This window comes from Apiospora aurea (assembly GCF_038362705.1).
Source record: "Apiospora aurea strain CBS 24483 chromosome Unknown utg000006l_segment0_segment0, whole genome shotgun sequence".
Taxonomy (NCBI): domain Eukaryota; kingdom Fungi; phylum Ascomycota; class Sordariomycetes; order Amphisphaeriales; family Apiosporaceae; genus Apiospora; species Apiospora aurea.
The window spans coordinates 215,832-235,708 of NW_027117393.1; the positions used below are offsets into that span (position 1 = coordinate 215,832).

General features: G+C 56.3%; 11 protein-coding genes across 11 annotated transcripts; 6 read left to right on the forward strand and 5 right to left on the reverse strand.

Moving 5' to 3' along the window:
- Positions 1-621: 621 nt before the first annotated feature.
- On the reverse strand, positions 622-2,140 carry PG986_008659 (uncharacterized protein; the record flags this gene model as incomplete). The annotated part of the gene is made up of 2 exons (XM_066844881.1): positions 622-1,347; positions 1,415-2,140. The coding sequence occupies 2 exons, from the start codon at positions 2,138-2,140 to the stop codon at positions 622-624; spliced, it is 1,452 nt and encodes a 483-aa protein (XP_066697279.1).
- A 1,152-nt stretch (positions 2,141-3,292) lies between these two features.
- PG986_008660 (uncharacterized protein) lies at positions 3,293-4,294 on the forward strand (the record flags this gene model as incomplete). The annotated part of the gene is made up of 4 exons (XM_066844882.1): positions 3,293-3,358; positions 3,434-3,962; positions 4,032-4,192; positions 4,253-4,294. 4 exons carry the CDS (start codon positions 3,293-3,295, stop codon positions 4,292-4,294), a joined length of 798 nt encoding a protein of 265 aa, XP_066697280.1.
- Positions 4,295-5,246: 952 nt separating this feature from the next.
- Positions 5,247-6,476, forward strand: PG986_008661 (nucleotide-diphospho-sugar transferase; the record flags this gene model as incomplete). Its single annotated transcript, XM_066844883.1, has 1 exon — positions 5,247-6,476. The coding sequence occupies one exon, from the start codon at positions 5,247-5,249 to the stop codon at positions 6,474-6,476; it is 1,230 nt and encodes a 409-aa protein (XP_066697281.1).
- Positions 6,477-7,621: 1,145 nt separating this feature from the next.
- On the forward strand, positions 7,622-8,482 carry PG986_008662 (uncharacterized protein; the record flags this gene model as incomplete). The annotated part of the gene is made up of 2 exons (XM_066844884.1): positions 7,622-8,030; positions 8,181-8,482. 2 exons carry the CDS (start codon positions 7,622-7,624, stop codon positions 8,480-8,482), a joined length of 711 nt encoding a protein of 236 aa, XP_066697282.1.
- Positions 8,483-8,732: 250 nt separating this feature from the next.
- PG986_008663 (NAD(P)-binding protein) lies at positions 8,733-9,756 on the reverse strand (the record flags this gene model as incomplete). Its single annotated transcript, XM_066844885.1, has 5 exons — positions 8,733-8,843; positions 8,912-9,011; positions 9,146-9,307; positions 9,377-9,644; positions 9,711-9,756. The coding sequence occupies 5 exons, from the start codon at positions 9,754-9,756 to the stop codon at positions 8,733-8,735; spliced, it is 687 nt and encodes a 228-aa protein (XP_066697283.1).
- Positions 9,757-10,023: 267 nt separating this feature from the next.
- PG986_008664 (Beta-ketoacyl synthase) lies at positions 10,024-10,405 on the forward strand (the record flags this gene model as incomplete). The annotated part of the gene is made up of 2 exons (XM_066844886.1): positions 10,024-10,121; positions 10,150-10,405. The coding sequence occupies 2 exons, from the start codon at positions 10,024-10,026 to the stop codon at positions 10,403-10,405; spliced, it is 354 nt and encodes a 117-aa protein (XP_066697284.1).
- A 337-nt stretch (positions 10,406-10,742) lies between these two features.
- On the reverse strand, positions 10,743-11,168 carry PG986_008665 (uncharacterized protein; the record flags this gene model as incomplete). The annotated part of the gene is made up of 2 exons (XM_066844887.1): positions 10,743-10,889; positions 10,980-11,168. The coding sequence occupies 2 exons, from the start codon at positions 11,166-11,168 to the stop codon at positions 10,743-10,745; spliced, it is 336 nt and encodes a 111-aa protein (XP_066697285.1).
- Positions 11,169-11,924: 756 nt separating this feature from the next.
- On the forward strand, positions 11,925-12,770 carry PG986_008666 (uncharacterized protein; the record flags this gene model as incomplete). Its single annotated transcript, XM_066844888.1, has 2 exons — positions 11,925-11,995; positions 12,062-12,770. 2 exons carry the CDS (start codon positions 11,925-11,927, stop codon positions 12,768-12,770), a joined length of 780 nt encoding a protein of 259 aa, XP_066697286.1.
- Positions 12,771-12,923: 153 nt separating this feature from the next.
- On the reverse strand, positions 12,924-13,495 carry PG986_008667 (uncharacterized protein; the record flags this gene model as incomplete). The annotated part of the gene is made up of 3 exons (XM_066844889.1): positions 12,924-13,053; positions 13,283-13,409; positions 13,471-13,495. 3 exons carry the CDS (start codon positions 13,493-13,495, stop codon positions 12,924-12,926), a joined length of 282 nt encoding a protein of 93 aa, XP_066697287.1.
- Positions 13,496-13,522: 27 nt separating this feature from the next.
- On the reverse strand, positions 13,523-14,452 carry PG986_008668 (uncharacterized protein; the record flags this gene model as incomplete). The annotated part of the gene is made up of 2 exons (XM_066844890.1): positions 13,523-14,157; positions 14,218-14,452. 2 exons carry the CDS (start codon positions 14,450-14,452, stop codon positions 13,523-13,525), a joined length of 870 nt encoding a protein of 289 aa, XP_066697288.1.
- A 229-nt stretch (positions 14,453-14,681) lies between these two features.
- Positions 14,682-19,701, forward strand: PG986_008669 (uncharacterized protein; the record flags this gene model as incomplete). The annotated part of the gene is made up of 6 exons (XM_066844891.1): positions 14,682-14,693; positions 14,953-15,270; positions 15,396-16,261; positions 16,296-16,722; positions 16,744-19,170; positions 19,201-19,701. The coding sequence occupies 6 exons, from the start codon at positions 14,682-14,684 to the stop codon at positions 19,699-19,701; spliced, it is 4,551 nt and encodes a 1,516-aa protein (XP_066697289.1).
- Positions 19,702-19,877: the final 176 nt, after the last annotated feature.

Here is a 19,877-nt window from a genome sequence, read left to right on the forward strand (position 1 = left end):
TGATGAATCATTACCGACCGTAGTCGAATCTGCCTGGGCGCGGCCCGCACCAATCGACATTCTTTCGTCAGCCGCAGGGACGGCTCGTGTGGGAATGGTGTACTACATACTCTGCTGGCACGCTTCTCGGCTGAGAGAAAGTGCATTTGTTTTTCAATGAAGGAGAACGAGCTGCATAAGCAAGTAGGTTTGGCTTGGCAGGTTGGGATGTCATGCAGACACCATGCGTGTGGAATACGTCATGACTTTATTCTCACATGCCAGCCGAACAGTCAACATGAGAGGGCGCATGCATCTGGAGCGAAACTTCCTGAAAACCACAGAGGGACAAAAGTGACTTGAAGGGCAACGTACCTGGCCATGGACGAATAGTACATCAGACGTTACTTATTGGCATGTACATATTCGCAGAGGATCAGAATGGGAGAGGTTTGATGAATGTAGCAAGGGTTTTTTATGTAGACTTTCTAGCATCGACCGTGGTTGATGCGACTAACGCTCTAAACTATATGAGAATCGTACCCTAATACTCCAGAAACCAGTATCCCCAAAACCAACATTGGTTATGATCGCTATGCCTTTTCATGTGATTAATTCGTGTCAAAAATAACAAGATCTTATCTACGCCTGCACCTTGATGCCGTTAGAGCCGTTAAGGACCCCATTGATACCGTTCTTCGCCTTCTCCAGGAGCGACTCGTTGCCGTTGGTGTGACCATTCACGTGGCCGTTGGTGTGGTCGTTGGTATGGCCATTCGTAGTAGTCTTGCCGTTCACGCCCTGGGACTCGGAGATGACGCCGGCTTGCTTCGCAGCGGCCTCGACGCCGAGCTCCTCGGTCGCGTTGTCGGTGTAGCCGGTATCGCTGCTATCGACGTACGCCTCAAGCCCGGCGCCCTCGCGGGGGTAGGTCTTGCACGCCTCCTTGTGCAAGCGCAGCGCCTCCTGGAGCTCCGCGACGGAGACGTCGTTCAGGAACGAGCAGCTGCCCAGGGGGTTCGGCACCGCCAAGCGCAGCAGGCCGTCGCGCGTCTTGAGGATGGCGGCGGTGCCCTTGTCGAGCACGTCGTTGTCGAAGAGGGGGTGGTCAATGGAGAGGCCGGCCCTGGAGAAGAGGGTCAGGAGACGCTTGTGCTCGGCGTCGGAGAGCAGGCCGCGCTTCTTGGCCAGCGTCGCGGTGAAGGCCATGTCGATGGAGATGGCGTGGCCATGGCGCAGGGGGGTCTCGGGGATCAGCTCGTGCAGGGGGGACCAGGTGTGGCCGTAGGCGATGACGCGGTCGAGGCCGATCTCGTGCAGGTTGGGGGACTCGAGCTTGAGCATCTCGTAGATGGCCTCGCGGTTGATCTGGAAAATCGACCAATTAGCAACGGCAACTTGGAATCATTGGACCTTTTTGAGTGAGTAAACTTACAATATCAGCAGCCGTCTTCAGCTCGCGCGTGGCGCCATCACCGCGTCCGAACTTGTGCTCGATGAGGTGCTCGCAGAACTTGTCCAGCAGATCAAAGACCTGGAGGTGGGAGCACGAGGAGATCTTGATGAGCTCGGCGAAGCCGTTCCGCACCTGGGCGACGGGCAGGGTGCGCAGGAAGGTGAAGTCGAGGAAGGTGTGCATGGGCGCGTGGTAGGCGCCAAGGCGGTTCTTGTAGTTGCCGTAGTTGACGGCGACCTTGATGGAGACGCTGGCGTCGATGAGGCCGATGACGGTGGTGGGCACGCGGATGAAGTTGGTGTTGCGGCGGTAGGACGCGCACGCGAAGCCGGCGACGTCGGTCACCAGGCCGCCGCCGACGACGAGGACGGGCTCCTTGCGGATGATGCCGAACTCGGTCATGGAGTCGCAGATGCTGAGGTACGTGTCGATGGTCTTGGCCTTCTCGCCGATGGAGGTCTGGTGGACTTTCAGGGTGAGGCCGTAGTGCTCAAAGTACCGCTCCATCTTCTTGCCGTACATGCTGAAGACGTTCTTGTCCGTCACGGCCAAGACGCGGCCCCATTTCTTGTAGCAGTCGGCGAGCCCCGGGTTGGCGACGTCGAAGACGCCGTCCACGAAGGTGAAATCGTACTCGATCTTCTCGTAGCCCTCGACGTGGAAGCCCGCCTTGGTCTCCGAGACGTTGGCCTTGAGATCAGACATCTTGTGCTTCTGGTGTGTGTAAAGGGGGTATGGTGGGGTGGTTTCTGTATATAGAAGAGAATAAGAGGAGTAGACGGAGGCTCAGGAGGTTGCTAATACACCCTGCTGTTGATCGCTTTCTTCCCGGTATCCGAGAAAGAGGGCTGAAGAGGAAAAGAGGACTGGATTGGAACCGTTCAAAACCCAGGTGGGAGAAGCCGGCCATGGTCGCCTTCAAGTAATGGCTGCCACCCATCCCAAGAACCCCAAGAAAGGGACCGCACCGGTCGAGTCAATTCGTCATGATCCCAAGTCGTTGACATAACGACTCCTTTGTCCTGGGCGGACTGCAAGCAGTTGCAATGGCTGGGTAGTGCTACGCGCCGCCAGAGCCATTGGAAACGATGATCTGATAGGTTCCTGTCACAGTTTCATGCCAGAATTGTGTTGAGACATTGCTTATTTGGCATGGCGTCGGCAGATGTGGATAGGATCTGGATGGGCGCCGCCTGCCCTGGCGCTAGCATGAATAGGGGGCTAGGGGGGCTAGCACTCGGAGGCGGCCAAGATCCCGATGGCACAATGGGAAAGTCGTCCAAATGCCATTTCCGAAAGCAGATCCAGGTTTTCTCTCCGCACCAATGCCAATCGCCCTTCGGACCACGCACCGGACAAGCCCCCCGCCATCTCACCATCTCGTCTATCTGAATGCGTCCCCCCTCTAGACCCGCAGCGCTAGCAAGAGCTGGTCATCACGACGTATGGCCAGCTACAGGAAACAGGTGGGGGAGCTAAATTCCACCAGTCAAGGGGCAGAGAGTCAATGACTTCAAGATCCGAAAATGGTGACACCCTCGAACCCGTTAGCTGGAAAAAGAAAAGAAGAAGAAAACGCATACTCGACTCCTCGGCTTCAAGCGGGGTAGTCTTTCCCTGCCAAGGGCCTGGATGGTGATGTAGCCGCCGGGTACCGAGCTGTTGGCTGGGGGACTAGGAGCTCGAAGTAGCGTAGCTAGATCGGCCAGTTCTTTGAGCGTGGAAACTTGACAGGCACGCAGAGTGCCTTGTGAAAAGCCATCGTCTGCTTACCACTCACCTACTTGGAGATTTATGCAAATTCGTGTCACAATACTCAGTCAGATTCTCAAAGCAACTCGTAACTCCTCTATCACAATGGGCAGCACACTGAAGCAGTCCGACTTCGAGGGACAGGCGTACCAGCCCCAGGAGGATGTTTACGTCAGTATACCTTACCAATCGCATTGACGAATTTTCTTTTGGCTGGGCACTCACTGATTCTAACGACGCATCCAGTTCGACGACGGACGCGAGATCGCGCTGCTGCACTTCATGTATAGCCACCCGAAGCTCGAGGAGCTGCGAGGCAACCCCCAAAAGGTCCTCGACGCCATCGACGAGTACGGGCGCACGCAGAAGTACCTCATGAACATTGGCGAGTACAAGTCCAAGACCGTGGTAGAGCTCATCAAGAAAGAGAAGCCCCAGATCATGCTGGAGCTGGGCGGCTACGTCGGCTACTCCGCCATCGCGTTCGGCGCCGCCGTGAAGGAGGCGGGCGGAAAGCGGTACTTCAGCTTGGAGAAGAGCCCCGAGTTCGGCGCGGTCATCGCCATGCTGGTGGACCTCGCGGGGCTCGGCGACGTCGTCAAGGTCGTCGTCGGCAGCAGCTCGGACTCGTTACGGCGGCTTCACAAGACGGGGCAGCTGAAGCGCATCGACCTCCTCTTCCTCGACCACTACAAGCCTCTCTACACCGAAGACCTGAAGCTGTGCGAGGAGCTCGGGCTGGTGGGACCTGGGTCCGTCTACGCGGCCGACAATGGTGAGTCAAACCTTGCTGGAATCTCCCGAACTTCAGGCTTGATCCGGATGGCTAATGTTGAGCGCCCAGTTGTCAAACCCGGAAACCCTCCGTACCTCGAGTATGTCAGAAGCACCGTCGAACAGAAGCGCCAGAAGGCGTCTGGCGGAAATGGCAACGGCCCCAAGGGACGACCCGAGCTCGTCTACGATAGCCAATTCGTCGAGGGCTGGGAGCCCAGTGGTGTGCCGGTAAGACGACGCGACCCGGCCGAACAAGATAACGTGGACTTCTTGCTAACGATTTCACAGGATGCGCTCGAAATCACACGATGCGTACGGGTGGAAGCATAGTCGACGACGGACGCAGGTGGTTCATCTGTTGAAGAAGACTGAGTCTGGCAAAGAAGTAGTCATTAAGGTTACGATGCAATGTTCCCAATGAATCGCCAATAAATTGGCCAGGATAGCTTCAATGGCCGTTGTTCACTGTGATGTTGTGTCTTGCTTATTGGCTGTAACAATTGCCATCGCGGAAACGTCAAGGTTATTTTGTCCTTGTGTCGGACAACCTCCGGGACCTGACACCCTGAGCACCCCTGTAAGCAAGTACCTGATGGGCCTGTAAATTAGGCCTGCAACCCCACCACTAGCGCTACGGCTAGCTCTGTGCAGGGGGAGCTGATCTGTGATCTACTTGGGCCGATCTCCCCAGGGCTTCCGTAGATTCATCTCATTTCAGTGGAGCCGGCGATTGAGTCGCGGGAACGAAGAACGAAAATGTCGGATGAACTAGAAGTCTCCGATCAACTAAACTAATCTAGCGTCAATGATAGGCGGCGCAGTTTCGATTACATCTTCCATTTCTTCTGGCCAAGCCAGCGTTCTGTTAAAGCCCAGCTGTAGCCGCATTGTCTACATGCGCCTAAGTACTTGGACTTGGTGACAGCGGGCTGGAGAAAGAGGGGTACATGAAGCGGCGTGAAACGACAAAGGCCCAGACTCTCCCTCCTCCAGGTGTCATGAATCATCATCCCACTGCCACGCTGTCGAGTACAGCGCGGGGATCCTGACGTTTCCTTCCCAGAGATGACAGATCACTTACCTTGTCTCCTCTTTGCTAGCCCTCGGACTGTTAGCCGTCGGACTGTTAGCCGTCGGATTGTTTCCGCCATCGATACTTAGGCAATGCGTGCGCTCTCAGGAGAGCTACTTACAGGGCGCCAAGCGCGGCTACTTCATTCCCCTCGACCCTGACGACTGTCCCTGCTAGGTCCCGGCGAGTGATGCGTCCGCAAACATCAACATGGCACCTCCTCGGTCATCATCATCATCATCATCATCGCCCCAGCGATATGCTTACGTAACCCTCATCACCCGCGCCAGCTACCTGGCCGGCGTGGTGCTCCTGGCCGACACGCTACGGCGCCACGGCAGCCAGCACCCCCTGATCGTCCTCTACACCCCCAAGCTGTCCGCCGACGCCGTGCGGGCCCTCGAGCTCGAGGCGCCGCGGCAGAACCTGGTCCTGCGGCGGTGCGAGTACCTGCTGCCGCCCGGCGACGCCGTGATCACCCTCATCGCGCAACGCTTCGAGGACACCTGGACCAAGCTCCGCGTGTTCGAGCTGTGCGACGACGGCTACGACGGCGTCTGCTACCTCGACGCCGACATGGCCGTCTTCCGCAACCCGGACGTGATTTTCGAAAAGGTCGCGCGGGAGCTGCCCGAGGGCTGCCTCGGCGCCAATCACTGCTGCGTCTGCAATCGGGACCGGGACCCCTGGGCTCCCGTGGACTGGCGCCAGGAGAACTGCGCGTACACGCCCGTCGCGCACCCGGACGGTCTCACGAACCCCACGCAGCCGCCCAGCGGCAGCGCCTGCGAAGACGCGCCCATCGCGACCCGGGACCCGGGCCCGTCCCGAACGCACCGCCTCCTCAACGGCGGCATGTTCGTCTTCCGCCCCTCCCACCAACTACGCGACTCTTTACTGTCGTTCTTCTCGGACCTGGACAACGCGCCCCTCTTGTCGACGTTCAAGTTCCCGGATCAGGACTTTCTGGCGCACTTCTTCCGTGGCCGGTGGCGCGCCCTGGGCTGGCAGTTCAACGCGCTCAAGACGATGCGGTACTGGCACGCGGGGCTCTGGCGCGATGATGAAGTGGTCTGCCTGCATTATATTGTCGACAAGCCGTGGGCGCGGCGTGTGGGCGCGGATGGGGTCGCGGGGTATAAAGGGCGCGATGGGGTGACGCACCGGTGGTGGTGGGATGCGTATCAGAGGTGGGAGGATGGGCGACTGCGTCTGGGCGGCAGCGGCGGCAACATTGCAGACACAGCGGCCGATGGTGGTGTTGACATGGAGCTGGTCGCGCTCGTCCGCAGAGGGATGGCTCCGCCCCTGGGGGCCTCGGACGGTTGGTGCGATGGCGTCGATCCGGATATGCAGGCCATTGGGGCCTCGGTCCAGGAGTTTGCGAATAACCAGGCCCAGGTCCCTCCGCCGCCGTCCGAGGTCGAGAACAAGGCATGAACACCCCGTATACCCGTCTGAGTTGTGGTCCACGGCGGTCCTGGGGTGTGCGTGCGGGGAGATGGCAGCTTGGGGTCTCGTGGTCTCCTGGGCGCCAATAGTGGTAGGGAGTTGGACCTTGTTCAATACCTGTCCTATGGGCTCCTACTTTGTGTCACGTTTCAGTCCCTATCGGTAATCCCGCGCCGCGAAATCTATAATAGATATGAAAGAATAGACGAAAGTATACTCTAAAAGTGTCCAAGGCTTACCAGCTGACCATCGTATCATCCATCGCCGCGAACATAGGGATGTCGTCCGGTGAGCAGCGGCGGCCGTCAACTGTGATTGGCGAAGGCACTATCCTAGTATGATTTTAACCTGTCGATGCAGGTTCTTGGATTTATATATCGTCCTTCTTGAAGAATTCCTTCATTTAGATGTAGGGCGGGGCGGCCCGTGTTGTGAATGAGCGTATGCAGGGGAAAATGAAGAACTTCCAGAAGCAACAAACAACGAGTTCAATAACTGCTTCCTATTGGGCCGTAGGTTATTATTGCCGCGGCCACTACTTTCTTTTCCCAATAACCGTGGTTTCTGAGACAGGCGGTCCTGTGCGGGTGGGGTTGATGTCTCAGTAACATTGGCCCGCCATGACCTTGACCTCGCGACTACAGTCCAGCGGCGGTTGCAGAGAGAGAGGAAGACACACCAAGCCGAAGGAGTAGAATTGACGGCGGGGCATTGCCAGTCGAGGTCCAAAAGCAAGGCGAGGCCGTACCACATCCCAAGTTCTTGTCTCGCCATTTCCGGCTTCGCTAGGACCGCCGGGCCAAAACAACGCGATGAGACAGCGTCCGTCATCAATAGCTTATTGTTTGTCAGGTGTGAGACGAAGCACTCTCAATCGCGGGAGATTTGATTGATATAAATCCCATTGGAAGAATGAGCCTGGGAAGCTTACCTAGCCGAAACAGCAAGTCCATTCGCTCTCTGGCCGCCAAAATCACCACGCTCATTCCGAATCGGCAAGCCGCGCGATAACCAACCCACGACTCTCCTTTTTCTCGAACGACGACTCGATACCAAGAGCTCGATACCGCGAGCTCGATATACCGAACTAGACAATAATCTAATCTAATACGAACCAAACTTCCACCACCAAAATGAAGTGCTCCATCCTCCCCCTCACCCTCCTCGCCAGCCTCACCGCCGTGTCCGCCCGCACCAGCATCGACAAGCGCACCGCCTCCACGACCCTGCCGGCCGCCATGTCCGACGTCCTGGCCGCGGCCCGGACCCTGGACCACGTGGTCGGCGCCTACGCCGGCGGCGAGGCCGAGGACGTCGAGTGCGCCATCAACACGGTGGTCGTCGTCCTGCGCCACACCACGCGGCTCGCCCACGGCCTGCCGGCGGGCCCGATGGGCGCCGAGGACGCCGCCGCCTTCGGCGCGTCGTGCGAGTCGCTCGGGCGGGCGGGCGAGGACCTGGTCGCCAGCTTCGCGGGCAAAATCCCCGCCTTCAACGAGGCGCGCATCTGCAATAGCGTCACTACGCACGTCACGGACCTCGGTGAGAGCGTTCTTCTACCCCCTCCCCTTCTGCTGTCCCGAATTTGACAAATGAACCTCCCCCTCCCCGAAGCGATATTGGTTTCTCCCATCGGAGCCGAGCAAAGACTTGATTCCACATCCCGACGACGCTGACTGACTGCTCCAACAGACGACGGCGTCGCCGCCTTGTACAAGGCCGTCGGGCCCAAGCTGCCCGCCGGCAGCGAGGCCGCCGCCGCCCAGGGCCAGAAGCCCTTCGGCGCCCTGAAGAGCAGCATGGGCGAGTGCAGCGCCTGCGGTGTCCTGGACGACGCCCCCGACTCCGGCGTGCCCCTCGGCAGCAACGGCACGTACACTGCCGGGGCCTACCCGGGCCCCGTCGGCACCAACGGCGGCGCGTCTACTACCGCCGCCGCCGTGTCCTGCGGCGCCGTGTTCGTCGCGGCGGGCGTGCTCGCCTTCTTCATGTAAGGAGGGAGGAGGAGGCCAAGACATCGAATAGGCCGACCTGGAACGCGGTGCTCATCTGTTTAAACTGAAGTCGAGAAAGCGCTGTCGCACCTCCCGGGTTTAGCCCCCCTTCCCGATCGGGTATCGCATGGCTTTAGGCCCCTGTCCGGTCAGCCAAATAATATATATAACAATCTAGAAGTACCGTTTTCGTTATACGTCCATTATATCGCTTTCTGTTTTCTACTCTAGTTTAAAAACACAATCGATATCATAAGCCCCTCATATCATAGGCTTCTCGCGAACCCACTCGGAAATTCATGTCCGATCCATCCCAGTCGTAAAAGTTGCCTGAAGTTGTCTCAGTAGTTGCGGCATCCAGCTGCGTCCAATTAGTTAGGGCTGAATGCGGAATCAGGGTATGATATTCTCGCCTCAGCTTTGACATACCTTTTTGATGATGCCGTTCACGCTCTCTTCAGTAGTCTGGATAGCCTTCTCCATGCCGAAGAAACGGGCACCGGCGTTTCCCATATCGGTTTGCACCAAGCTGATTAGGACATGCGTTAGTATTAGTCGTGCCAACTCTTCACTGTTCAGGTTCTCCTTCCACGAAGAGGCATCAGGCAGGGCCGACAAAACATTCACCCAGGGTTCATGACAAAGGTGTTGAGTCAAGTGTACTCAAAGGAGATACGTCGAACGATATAGTTCAGAGCAGCCTTGCTTGCTCCATATCCCCCAGCATGAAAGCCGTGTTCGCCTCGAGGTTCTGGATGCTGGAAGCTATTGTGCTGATGGCCAGGAATTTGGGGGCGGAAGCGGCCTGGAGCAAGGGCATTGCGGCTTGGAAGAGCAACAAGGGGGCAATGGTGTTGATTCCGACCTGCTCGCGGATATCATTCGCGTCCGCACTCTCCAGCTCCGCGAAGGGGCCTTGGATGCCGGCATTGGCAATGATGAAGTCCAGCGAAGAGACGCCAGCCGCCTGTAGTAGCCTGGGTGGCCTCGGCTGGGTCCGAGTCGACCTTGCCGTCGATCTTCACGACTTGAAGCTTGGATCCATGGGCGGGCTGCATCGCCTGCAGGCTTGCGACACTCTTGGCAGATGTGTCACGCACCGCCGCAACGACGGTGTGGTTGGGCCGGGCAAGGTAGGCTTTGGCCAATCCGCGGCCAATGCCTGATTATGCACAAGACACCATTAGCATACACTATGCGAATCTTGGCAAAGCCATGAAATGCATACCTCTGCTGGCACCAGTGATGAGAACGGTTGTCTGGGGGCTAGACATAACTGCAGTCGTGGGATGCTTGGAGCAACAAATGTATCAAGGGCACCAGACGTAGCAAGAAGATGAGAAGACGGTGGCGCTATATTGAGACCAGATGAGTTGCTTTGGTGTCGAAAGGTCAACTCGGTGCACACGATCATTGGCTTTATAGAAGTCTGACGATACTGTAAACAGTCGAATTCTGGTGTATGGTGATTTATAAGCATTTGGGCTTGTAAGCCGTTAGCTAGGTAACTTGACCCTAAGGGGCAGGAATTTGTCAGAGACATGTCTTTGTTTGCTTGGAAGTCTAAACTGAAGGGCTGCGAAGTATTCCTCGTTGCGCAAAGGGGGCGTCAGCTCAACAAGACCAGCCACAATCTGCAGTCAGCCATTAAGACTCAGCCCAACCAGGCTTGAAAGGGGAACAGTCTTCCATCTTCTGCTGACGCCGACGCTGTGCCTCGACGAGCCTCTCGAGTCTGCCAAACCGCTCGCCGCCTATGGCCTCGACTCGCTTGCGGCCGTGGAGTTCCGCGATTGGGTCCGCGCCCAGCTTGGTGCCGAGCTGGCTACGCTCGAGGTCACCAGTGCCCCCAGCCTGCTGAGCCTGACGGAGAAGATTGTGGGTAAAATCCAGGCTGCTAATGCTGTCGCTACCGCGGCGTGATATGGACAAGAATTCTTTTGTTCACTTTCTCCGACAATTCGGGTGGATCTTTCGCTGAGATGCTTCGATTGTATTATGCACCGTGGCTACAAATTATCACTAACAGGGGGCCTGGGGGTGTATTTAAGCAGTGATCCCGTTTTACATCCGCCTTCTGGCTGGACTTTCCAATGTTATAAGCAATTAAAAGACATCCCGGACCTATACAGGCTAAGCATAACCACCCTGCACTTCTCAGCCCAGAAACTTCACGGCACGTTCATCCTCTCAAGGGAAGAAGACGCTTCCCGCCAAGCCTGGGTGAAGGCCTGGTAAGTTCTCGTCGTGCGTAGCGGATCTAACAAGGCGTCTGGTAGTCGCCGATGGTCGGGCAGGCCCTCGCGGTCTTGCACGCCTGCAAGGGATACTCCGGAAACTTCTCGGCACAGCCCGAGGCCGGGAAGGCTTCGTCCATACGCTCCGACCAGGTAGCAGCGGGGAAGCACTGGGACATGCGAAGCAGTGATTAGTCACGGGCTGGCGACGAAAGCAAGTAGTAATATGGGAGTCTTGGAAAGGAGGGACGGATACATACGTATTTCTGGCCATCGATCTCGAGATAGCTTCCGGCGTAGTACAGGAAGATCGAGGGGACATAGGTCTCGCCCGATTCCTTGGCGCAGGCGCATGCTAGCACCTCGTGTCCGCCATCCTGTCTAGCATCGATCGCAGGGGCCGCGAAGGCGGCAGGCGAGGCAGCGAGAATGATGAACGAGGCCTTCATGTTGGTATGCTTGCAAACGTAGACGCGGTGATGCTGGAAAAGGGTCGACTCAAGATATTGAACACTGGGATGGGTGACGGGCAGAGGAAGAAGGAGTAGATGCAGAAGCGGAAGGGTGGCAGCTAATAATATATCGACTTCTGACCTTAAGTGCAGCCTATAATTACATTACTATAGCTATTGAATAACTTGACCACCTTCGCAGGAAGCATCACATGTTACTGGTGTAAGCATCAGTTAAGCATCAGTAATCATGTCGTAGCAATGCAGGATACCGCTTGGGCCCTTCATATGCCGGGACTTCTTCCAATCCAGTGTGCTTGGCCCGGAGAATTTTCTCTCGGCCGAACTGGGCCGGGTCCCTACCACCCTGCGTGCCACACCTCTCCTGAGTCTGGCACCATCTGCCGTCGAGTGTGGGTTCCGGGGTGGTGGCCTATGCGGGGAGACCTTCGTGATCCGTGACCTGCCCGCCGCGATTGCTACCCTGCCGCATCGTAAGGTTTCGTCTTCCCGCGGATGCGCCGAATACGATCTGCGCCGCGGCGGAACCGACCCAAGATGGCTCCAACTGTCATGCGTAGCACGGATGCCTTCCTCATCAGTCGCCTGCACGGGCACGATACTACCCAGCAGAGGGACCAGTCTAGCATAGAGATATCTGCCATGGTTCTCCGCGAATTCCCGTGTATCTTCCAAGGTTTCCTCGTCGAAGATCGATGAAGGGTTTAAAGCCAAAATCCCGACCCTACCCAAATGGGCAACTTGAAGTTCCGCGGTGGGGTTGTGGACGCGGCCGTGGCGCCCGGGAAGAAGTACCTGGTCTGGTAAATCCTCGCCCTCGCCGCCGTGCTGGCTCTAGTGCCCACTTCGATCCTCCCGTTTCGACGGAGGGCGTACGAGGCGTCCCTTGCGTCCCACGTCGTGCTGTCGGCCATGGCGCTGATCGGCTCCATCTTGCACATCATCTACCGCTACGGCTGGCCACGGTGGGAGTACCAGACCTGGACCGTGGTGGGGCTCGGGGTCTGGGGGCTCGACCGGCTGGTCGCGAGGCCGGTTCGGATCGTGAGGAACGGGCTCCGGCGTGAGGCCGAGGTGTCGGTATTTCCCGTCCTTGAGCTGGCGCGTGTGGGAAAATCACCCGTTCTCCGTCGCAGCGGTGGGAGGATACCACCCCGGGGAAACCCGTGCCTCAGCGCTTCCAAACTCGGATTCGGATTCTTCGTTACCTGGGCCCGGAGAGAAAAACGGACCCAATGCCGATGGAGCTGCGAGAGACCAAACCGTCTCTCCAAATGGACCTGGCACATCGTCTTCATCGTCCGGAGAAGAGGCGGCCTCACCGCCAAGCTCCGCAAACACGCCGGAGACAGCCAACGATTGCGCGTCCTGGTGGGGTCCTGCTACGGCACCACGAGAGATATGGTGTGGGGTCATGCCAATGTGTCCGTCTCCGTGGGTAAACGCTTCGACTTCGGATCTGTCTTGGAAGCGGCTGTGGGACGGATGAGTGGCGGCACGACAGTTGCTGTTTGCGGGCCGCCGGACTTGGCGGACGAGATTATATGCATCGTCGTTGGACTCGGAAAGGGGGGCTAGTGGTGGGGCTTTGGGAAGAGAGTTTTCGTATTGTAATGTCCAGGTCATAGAAACAATTACATTTCAATTTGAGTCACATATTCGCCGCATACTTTCTTCGACCGTGATAGAATTCCCTATTGACCTAAGCCGTTACGTTCGCCCCGGAGCCCCTCATATCTGGTACGGCCACCTCAAGTCCGAGTCTAATCTGGGCGGACAGACCGGCTCGTTCCGGCTCTTGGCCCACTCCTCGTATGAGTCGGGATATTGGGTCTCAAGCTCTGCCATGTAGCGCACCATTCTATGACGTGTCAGACATATCAAGCCGTTCGCACAGGCAAGGAACGTTCATATCGCCGGGTCACTTACTCATTACGATAGAGGGGGTTGTCAACTTTTGTTGCTGCCACCCTTGCTTCGAAGGCGCTGGGTTCAAATTAGCTAAGTTGAAACCCCTGGTATAGGTGCCACTTCGCCACCAGAACACTGGAAATAACATCCAAGTAATTTGAACGCGAATTGCTCCTTACAGTGTGTACAGCATATACCGGCCATGGGAGTCCTCCTCTGGCGCTGACCTTGGATACGAGTTGTGATAGTTATTAATGAATGTCATCCCGGTCTTTTGCCGGGGGTGGTACCAAACTCCGATATCGACTGCGACGTGGTTAGCATCGGCTCCCGTGATATGATAGTATATTGCTTGGGGTTTTCGTACACTCGTTGTGACCGTACATGGACATGGGGTCAAATATGATAGGTTCTCCGTCTTATTTGACCCCCAGATTGCCATCCCAGAGGTTCGTATGGAGGAGCGTAGGGGCAATACTGCGCCCACCAGTTTCCAGGGGCCGCAGCAGCCGTGGTATAATCTTGCTGAAAAGCAAGTTCACCAGGCGGTCAAGCTCTGGCGTCCGTGGGCCTTGGGCAATTTCTTCGGCGCGGAACATATAACGCACATAGCGAGTGAAGAAACCCTCCCAAGAGTCGCTTTTGTCAACTACGACAGGAATCCGGCCTCCCCCGATAACCACCTCCCAGCCATACATTCCGTCTGGGGCGATAGACCGCTGGTGGAGTCTCGCCAACAACGGCGGCAAGAGCTGAGGATCGGCTGGCTCGCTGAATATCTCCACGAAATGACACAACAAGAAGAAGACTAAAGGCTCCGAGGCGTAGCAACCCCAGCCGATCGGCTCTGGGCAGATACCAGGCACAGCTTCGTACATGGCCTTTAGTGACTCATACTCGCTGTGGTACATGACTCTCCCAGACCTGAAGTTGGTTGCCTTGATGAAATAGGATCGAGGTTCTCCCTCCAGTTCGGTCTGGATCTCGGCGCTCCGTGTCCAATTGCTGTTTCCGTGCGGGTCGATAGATATGATTTCAGTCCCTTCTGGTAGTACTAACGGCCGAGGAATCAGTAAACATCGACTTTGGAAGGGTAAGCTGTATTCCTTCATACGGGCTAAGACGTTGTCATCGATTGTTTCAATGATATCCTGGGGGATTTCATGTGCGCCCATCGTCCACCAAGCACTGGATCCATCCCCCAGAGCCGTGAAATCTTCTTTCGCTACCAGATTCCTGTTCTTCTGAAAGTAAGCTCGATTGCTGTCCATCGGCGCTATCAAGGGTCCTTTAGTTGGGTGGGCTTTGCGTAAATCCCTATGCGACAGTGGCTCGGACGGTCCCTCCATTGCGGCTGCCATAATGGGATCAAATCTTGGAAAGACAGGTTCAGTTGAGCGTGGAGTGGCGAAGGAGCCTCAGGTGGAGGGCAGCGTCGTATTATTTCTTCAATTTGGGGTTACTCCCAGTCTGTCTTGCATGTACAGGGGCCATTACCCAACTGATAAGCGCCGATCAGGTTGATGATTAGGTGAAACATCACCTCAGGACCAATCAAGCGAAGACACCTCGAATTAGATGTCACGCAAGGTACTGCCAAGGCGCAGGCATTGTTTCACCCCGCACCAGTCACGCGATAGGGGGTACTGCGATAACAGGCGTTCTGAGCTTGGTTCCAATAACTCGTGCTTGTGAATCCGCATGCTTACAATCCAAGCATTCGAACCTCTTCATTTCCGACCAACGATTGAGCGAGTTGCCGTCTCCCGAATCCGGCTCAGTTGACTTTCTATGCGGGAACGGGCCGAGCCTCCCGCGCCGCTTTTCTCTTCGTCCACCTCCATCCCAGCCATCAACCAACAATGACATAAACACCAAGGGCCCTCTAGGCCTGACAATTGTCTACCGCCCAACTTCAGGATCCCCTTCTGTTGCACATATCGTGTTTGTCCACGGGCTGGGCGGGGGGTCTGAACATACCTGGTCCAAGTATGGCGTTCTTTGGCCCCGTGATTTACTCCCTAAGCAGGCGCCTTTTCGGGACACCAGCGTTCACACCTTTGGCTACGACTCAAACTTCAAGAAGAGCAGCACTTTGAACATTCATGATTTCTCCAAATCAGTGCTCAATAATCTTCTCAATAGCCCTGATCTCAATGATGGAAATGTACGTTTACCTTGCTCATTTGTATAACCGGAACCATGAAAGGGTGCCAATACCCTATTACGTCGGCTCGGTATTTTCATATATCGAGCATGGCCGATGCAAACCAAGACTGACGATGGAGATAGTGCCCTATCATTCTTGTCGGTCATAGCATGGGTGGGCTCGTTATGAAGCAGACCTATATTCTCGCCAAGCAGATGCCCGCATACAGCAATGTTGCGAGTAGGATCAAGGCCATTATATTTATTGCGACGCCTCATACCGAATCTGAACTGGCCTCGATCCTCGAAAGGATATTCCGCATGACCTCAGGATTAAAGCCGTACCTCGAGGACCTCGGACGGAACTCGAACGCGGTCCAGACAATCAACACACTATTTCCGGCCCATTCGGCAGATCTGATGATTCATTCCTTCTACGAGACAGATCCTCTGAGTATCGCGGGTCTAAGGGATGTCATGATCGTCCCAAAAGTGGACGCCGTACTCAACTATGCACACGAGCAATCGGCTCTACTATACGGGGACCACAGGAGCGTCTGTAAATTCGAATCTACTTCGGAACATAACTTCATCGCCGTGTGGCAAGCCATAGCGGCTTGCCTTCCTAATACCGGCGAGTCACCAGGAGGTTCCGGAACGCCTGTGTCAGCAACCAGTAGTATCTGCCAGAGTGACGCAGAGATCAACGAGGCCCTGGGGATATGGGATCCATCCGAGGATGAGCTGCATCGAGTCCGAGCAGACCGGCATCCTGGAACATGCGAATGGCTATCCACGGATGGGGACTACCGCAGGTGGCTCCAGGAGCATACGCATTGCATCATCCTTTGGCTCAGTGGACCGCCGGGCTGTGGCAAATCGTATGTCGCCGGGCACATCGTGGATAGCTTGGAGCTTGCCCAAACCCAGTGTTGCTACTACTTCTTCAAGCACGGCGATAAGACCAGGTCCTCCATGGAGAACTTCCTGCTATCCATGGCGTGGCAGATGTCCGATGTCCAATCACCCTGACGTGCACCGAAGGATCCTCCAGATCTGCAGAAAAGGCCGAGGCGTGGCTTCAGGCGACTATCGAACACTGCACCGAAAGATTTGGGATCAGGGGATCTTTCGAGCTTCAATTGGGCAGGAGCCTATTTATTGGATGCTCGATGCCTTTGACGAATGCCGCTCTGGGATCGAACTCGCGAAATTCCTGCTGCGTGTGATGGAAAAGCTAGGAGGGCACGTCAGGATCGTCGCGACTTCTAGGCATCCACACGTCCACTTTTCTATACCACCTGCCTCTGCCATACACCGAGAGATCGACGTCTCGGACAGTCAAAGTGACATAGCGAGATATCTTGACACGACAGAACACGAACTGCAAGGCGCAAGTCACTTGGAGAGAGGGCTACTCAAGGAACGAAGTCTTGCAAAGACGAACGGATGCTTTCTCTGGGTCGTCCTTGTACTACAGTGACTAAGAAAGACTGTCGGTTCCCAGGCCCGTCTGAGAACGCTGGAAGAGACTCCACCAGGAATGGACCAGCTGTATGCTCGAATACTGCAGACCATGACCGACAAAGATGGCCTATCGAAGGAGATACTCATTTGGATCACATGTGCTGTACGGCCGTTGACCGTAGCAGAGCTGAAATACGTCCTTGAGAAACAGGCCATGGACGAAATAAGCGACGTGGAAACATTCTTGTCTCAGTTTTGCTACGATTTGGTGTACCTTGATGGAAATTCATGCGTCAAGATGCGACACTCGAGCGCTACCCGGTTCCTCCTGCGCAAAGACATCAAGTCTGAGTTCGATGCTCTGACGATTGATGAGGAGGCTGCCAACACGACTCTGGCCATGACCTGTCTCGACTACTTGAACGGACCGGAGCTGAAAGCGAAGAAGCGCAAAATGGTGGCCTCGGCCCAAGGACAGTCCGCCTTTGGCGCCTACGCGTGCAGTGCTCTCCACGAGCATGTCAACAAGTGCTCGGCTTCTGATGCTGGTATTCTGGAGGCACTCGCCACTTTCCTAAAGTCCAACGTGCTGTTCTGGATTGAATATCTGGCCAGCGTTGGCGAGCTGGAAGCGGCATTGCGAATGGCACAGGTGCTCAAGGTTTTCCTGCGTCGAAAGTCTCGCGTAGACCTCCTGCTGGGCGAAGAGGTCATCGTGATCGATGCGTGGACCACCGACCTGGTCCGACTGGTCAGCAAGTTCGGCAAGCAGCTGTTGACTCATCCGGAGTCCATATTACACCTCATCCCGCCGTTCTGCCCCGCGGAGTCGGCCCCTTATGCCCAGTTTGCCTCGTCGGGTTCGGGGGTCTCCGCAGGAGTTCAAGTTCGTGGCTTAACGGCCAAATCATGGGACGACTACTTGTGTGCGGTGATACCCAGCGAACCAAGTACAGGGAACTCCTCGGGCGCTGCTAGACGTGAGAGGCTCCACTCTCTCGGCGTGTCCGACGATGGCTTTTGTATTGGGACTTCTCTCGGAAGGTTATGCATATTTAAGGACAGAACCTGCCTCGAGGAGAAGACGATTTCCCACGGCGGCCCTGTGACCCATGTTCACTATGCCACCTCACGACCACTGTTGGCAAGCTTCGGGAAGCGGATCGTGCGGATCTGGAACACCGAAACCTGGGAGATGCAGTGGGAGGTCAATGCAAGACACAGCTGTCTAGCCATGCACTTCGTGGATGACGATCAGCTTCTCCTGGTGGCTCTGCAGAACAACACCCTGCTCGCCTTGAACCTGATCGACCGGACCTTTGAGGCCACCAGCTGGACCGACAACCTGGACGACCCGTACCGGCATTGGTATCACGGGGTCGCGCCGCGGTGCGCCACGTTCAATACGGACTTCAGCCTTCTCGCTGTCGGGTATGCCGGCCGCAGCGTCATGGTGTACAACTACGAGCTAGATTCGCACAAGCTGCTCGATGTAGAAAAAGGAGTGTCCGACGACGTCGACCACCAGACCTTCACCCACCTCTACTGCATGGTCTTCAGCAGGCTCCCCGACACCTCGCTGCTGGCCGTGAACTACGGCACCGCCGAGCTGGTGCTGTTCGACACCGAAGCCGGCCGCGTCGTCGCGAAGCTGTCGCCCGTATACTTTTCCACCCTCGCTTCCTCGCCGGACGGGAGGACGCTCGCCGCGGCGAGGAACGGCGGGGCCATCGAGCTCTACGACTTCGAGACGCTGCAAAAGGTCTACTGCATACGCCCCCGCGACGGCGCCGCGGCGTCTCTGGCGTTCACGTCCGACAACACGCGCTTCCTCGTCATCCGGGCCGGCGTTCGGAACTGCAGCGTCTGGAGTCCGGCCTCGCTCTTCCGCCGGGACGTGGGACACGAGAGCGTGCGGTCCCCCTCGCTGGGGAGCGGAAGCCAGGATGGCGCGTATGAGCAGCCTGAAGCGGAGGTGGCTCGCATAACCGCATTGGCTCCAGACACGAACGGGGAAACGTTCTTCGTCGGCAGGGATGACTGCTCGGTGACAATATACGATACGAAGAGCGGATCGCCACTAAACACTCTGTTCTCACACAAGTCGACTATCAAGGACTTATGTATGAGTACTGGTAAATCTGTTCGTCTCTTGGTCAGTATCGACACAGCTGGTTTCGTTATGGTACACGAAATCGCCTATATACATGCTCAGTGGGTGGCGGAGTGTCAGTGGAAACACCGAGCATCTGTGGGAGGGATACAGCATGTCTTGTGGGACCCAGAAGGGTCATTTATCCTCATATGCTCGAGCGATCAAGCGATTGTCTACTCTACGGTCGATTGGAAACAAATTGCGTCGACGAGTTGCAAGGATCCGGATGGCAAGCCTTATTTGTGGGTGCAGCATCCAAATGACCCTTCACTTTTGTTATACATGACGGGAAAGCGAGTCCAAATTCATGCGTGGAAAGATATGTAGCTCGTTCGGACTGTGCCAGAAGGATTTCGTCTCCCCCAGGGCTTTCCCGTAGATCCGAATATCTACGAGGCATCCACAATCTTCGCAAATGCCAACGCGATGCTCATGGCCACCTTGGGGGCACGAGAGTCGCATACCCAGGCATGGAAAGTGTGTTTTCCGGCCAGTGACTTTACCATGGGCGCGGCTGCCATCTCGGCTATACCCGAGTGCCAGAAGCACTGCGACGACATGGCTTTGTCCATTGGGATGTTTCGCGACAGGTTGGTCTTCCTTCACAAGGAAGGCTGGATATGTTCCATCAAGGCCAACGGGATAAGCGGTCGAGGTAACGAGAAAGCGATGTCTCACTTCGCTCCACCGGTGGATTGGCTGCATACAAACAGCGAACCGCTCATCCGCGTCACGCGGTTGGGAGACGTGTTGTTCGTGGTCAAGGGGGAAGTCGCGGTTGTCAGGAAAGGGCTCAGCAGGGCGGCGGACGTCCGCTATGTCCAGTAACATGCGTTACCGAGAACGAAGCCTGAGCGAGACCTGAATTACTGCCTCAATAACCAGGAGAGTGGCCTGCAGATGAATTGGATGTGTGCCGAGCCGTAGTTACTCATGGGTATTGGTACCAGACTTAGATGCAAGTGCCCAAAGATTCATGCAGACATAACAGCCACTCGTAGCTA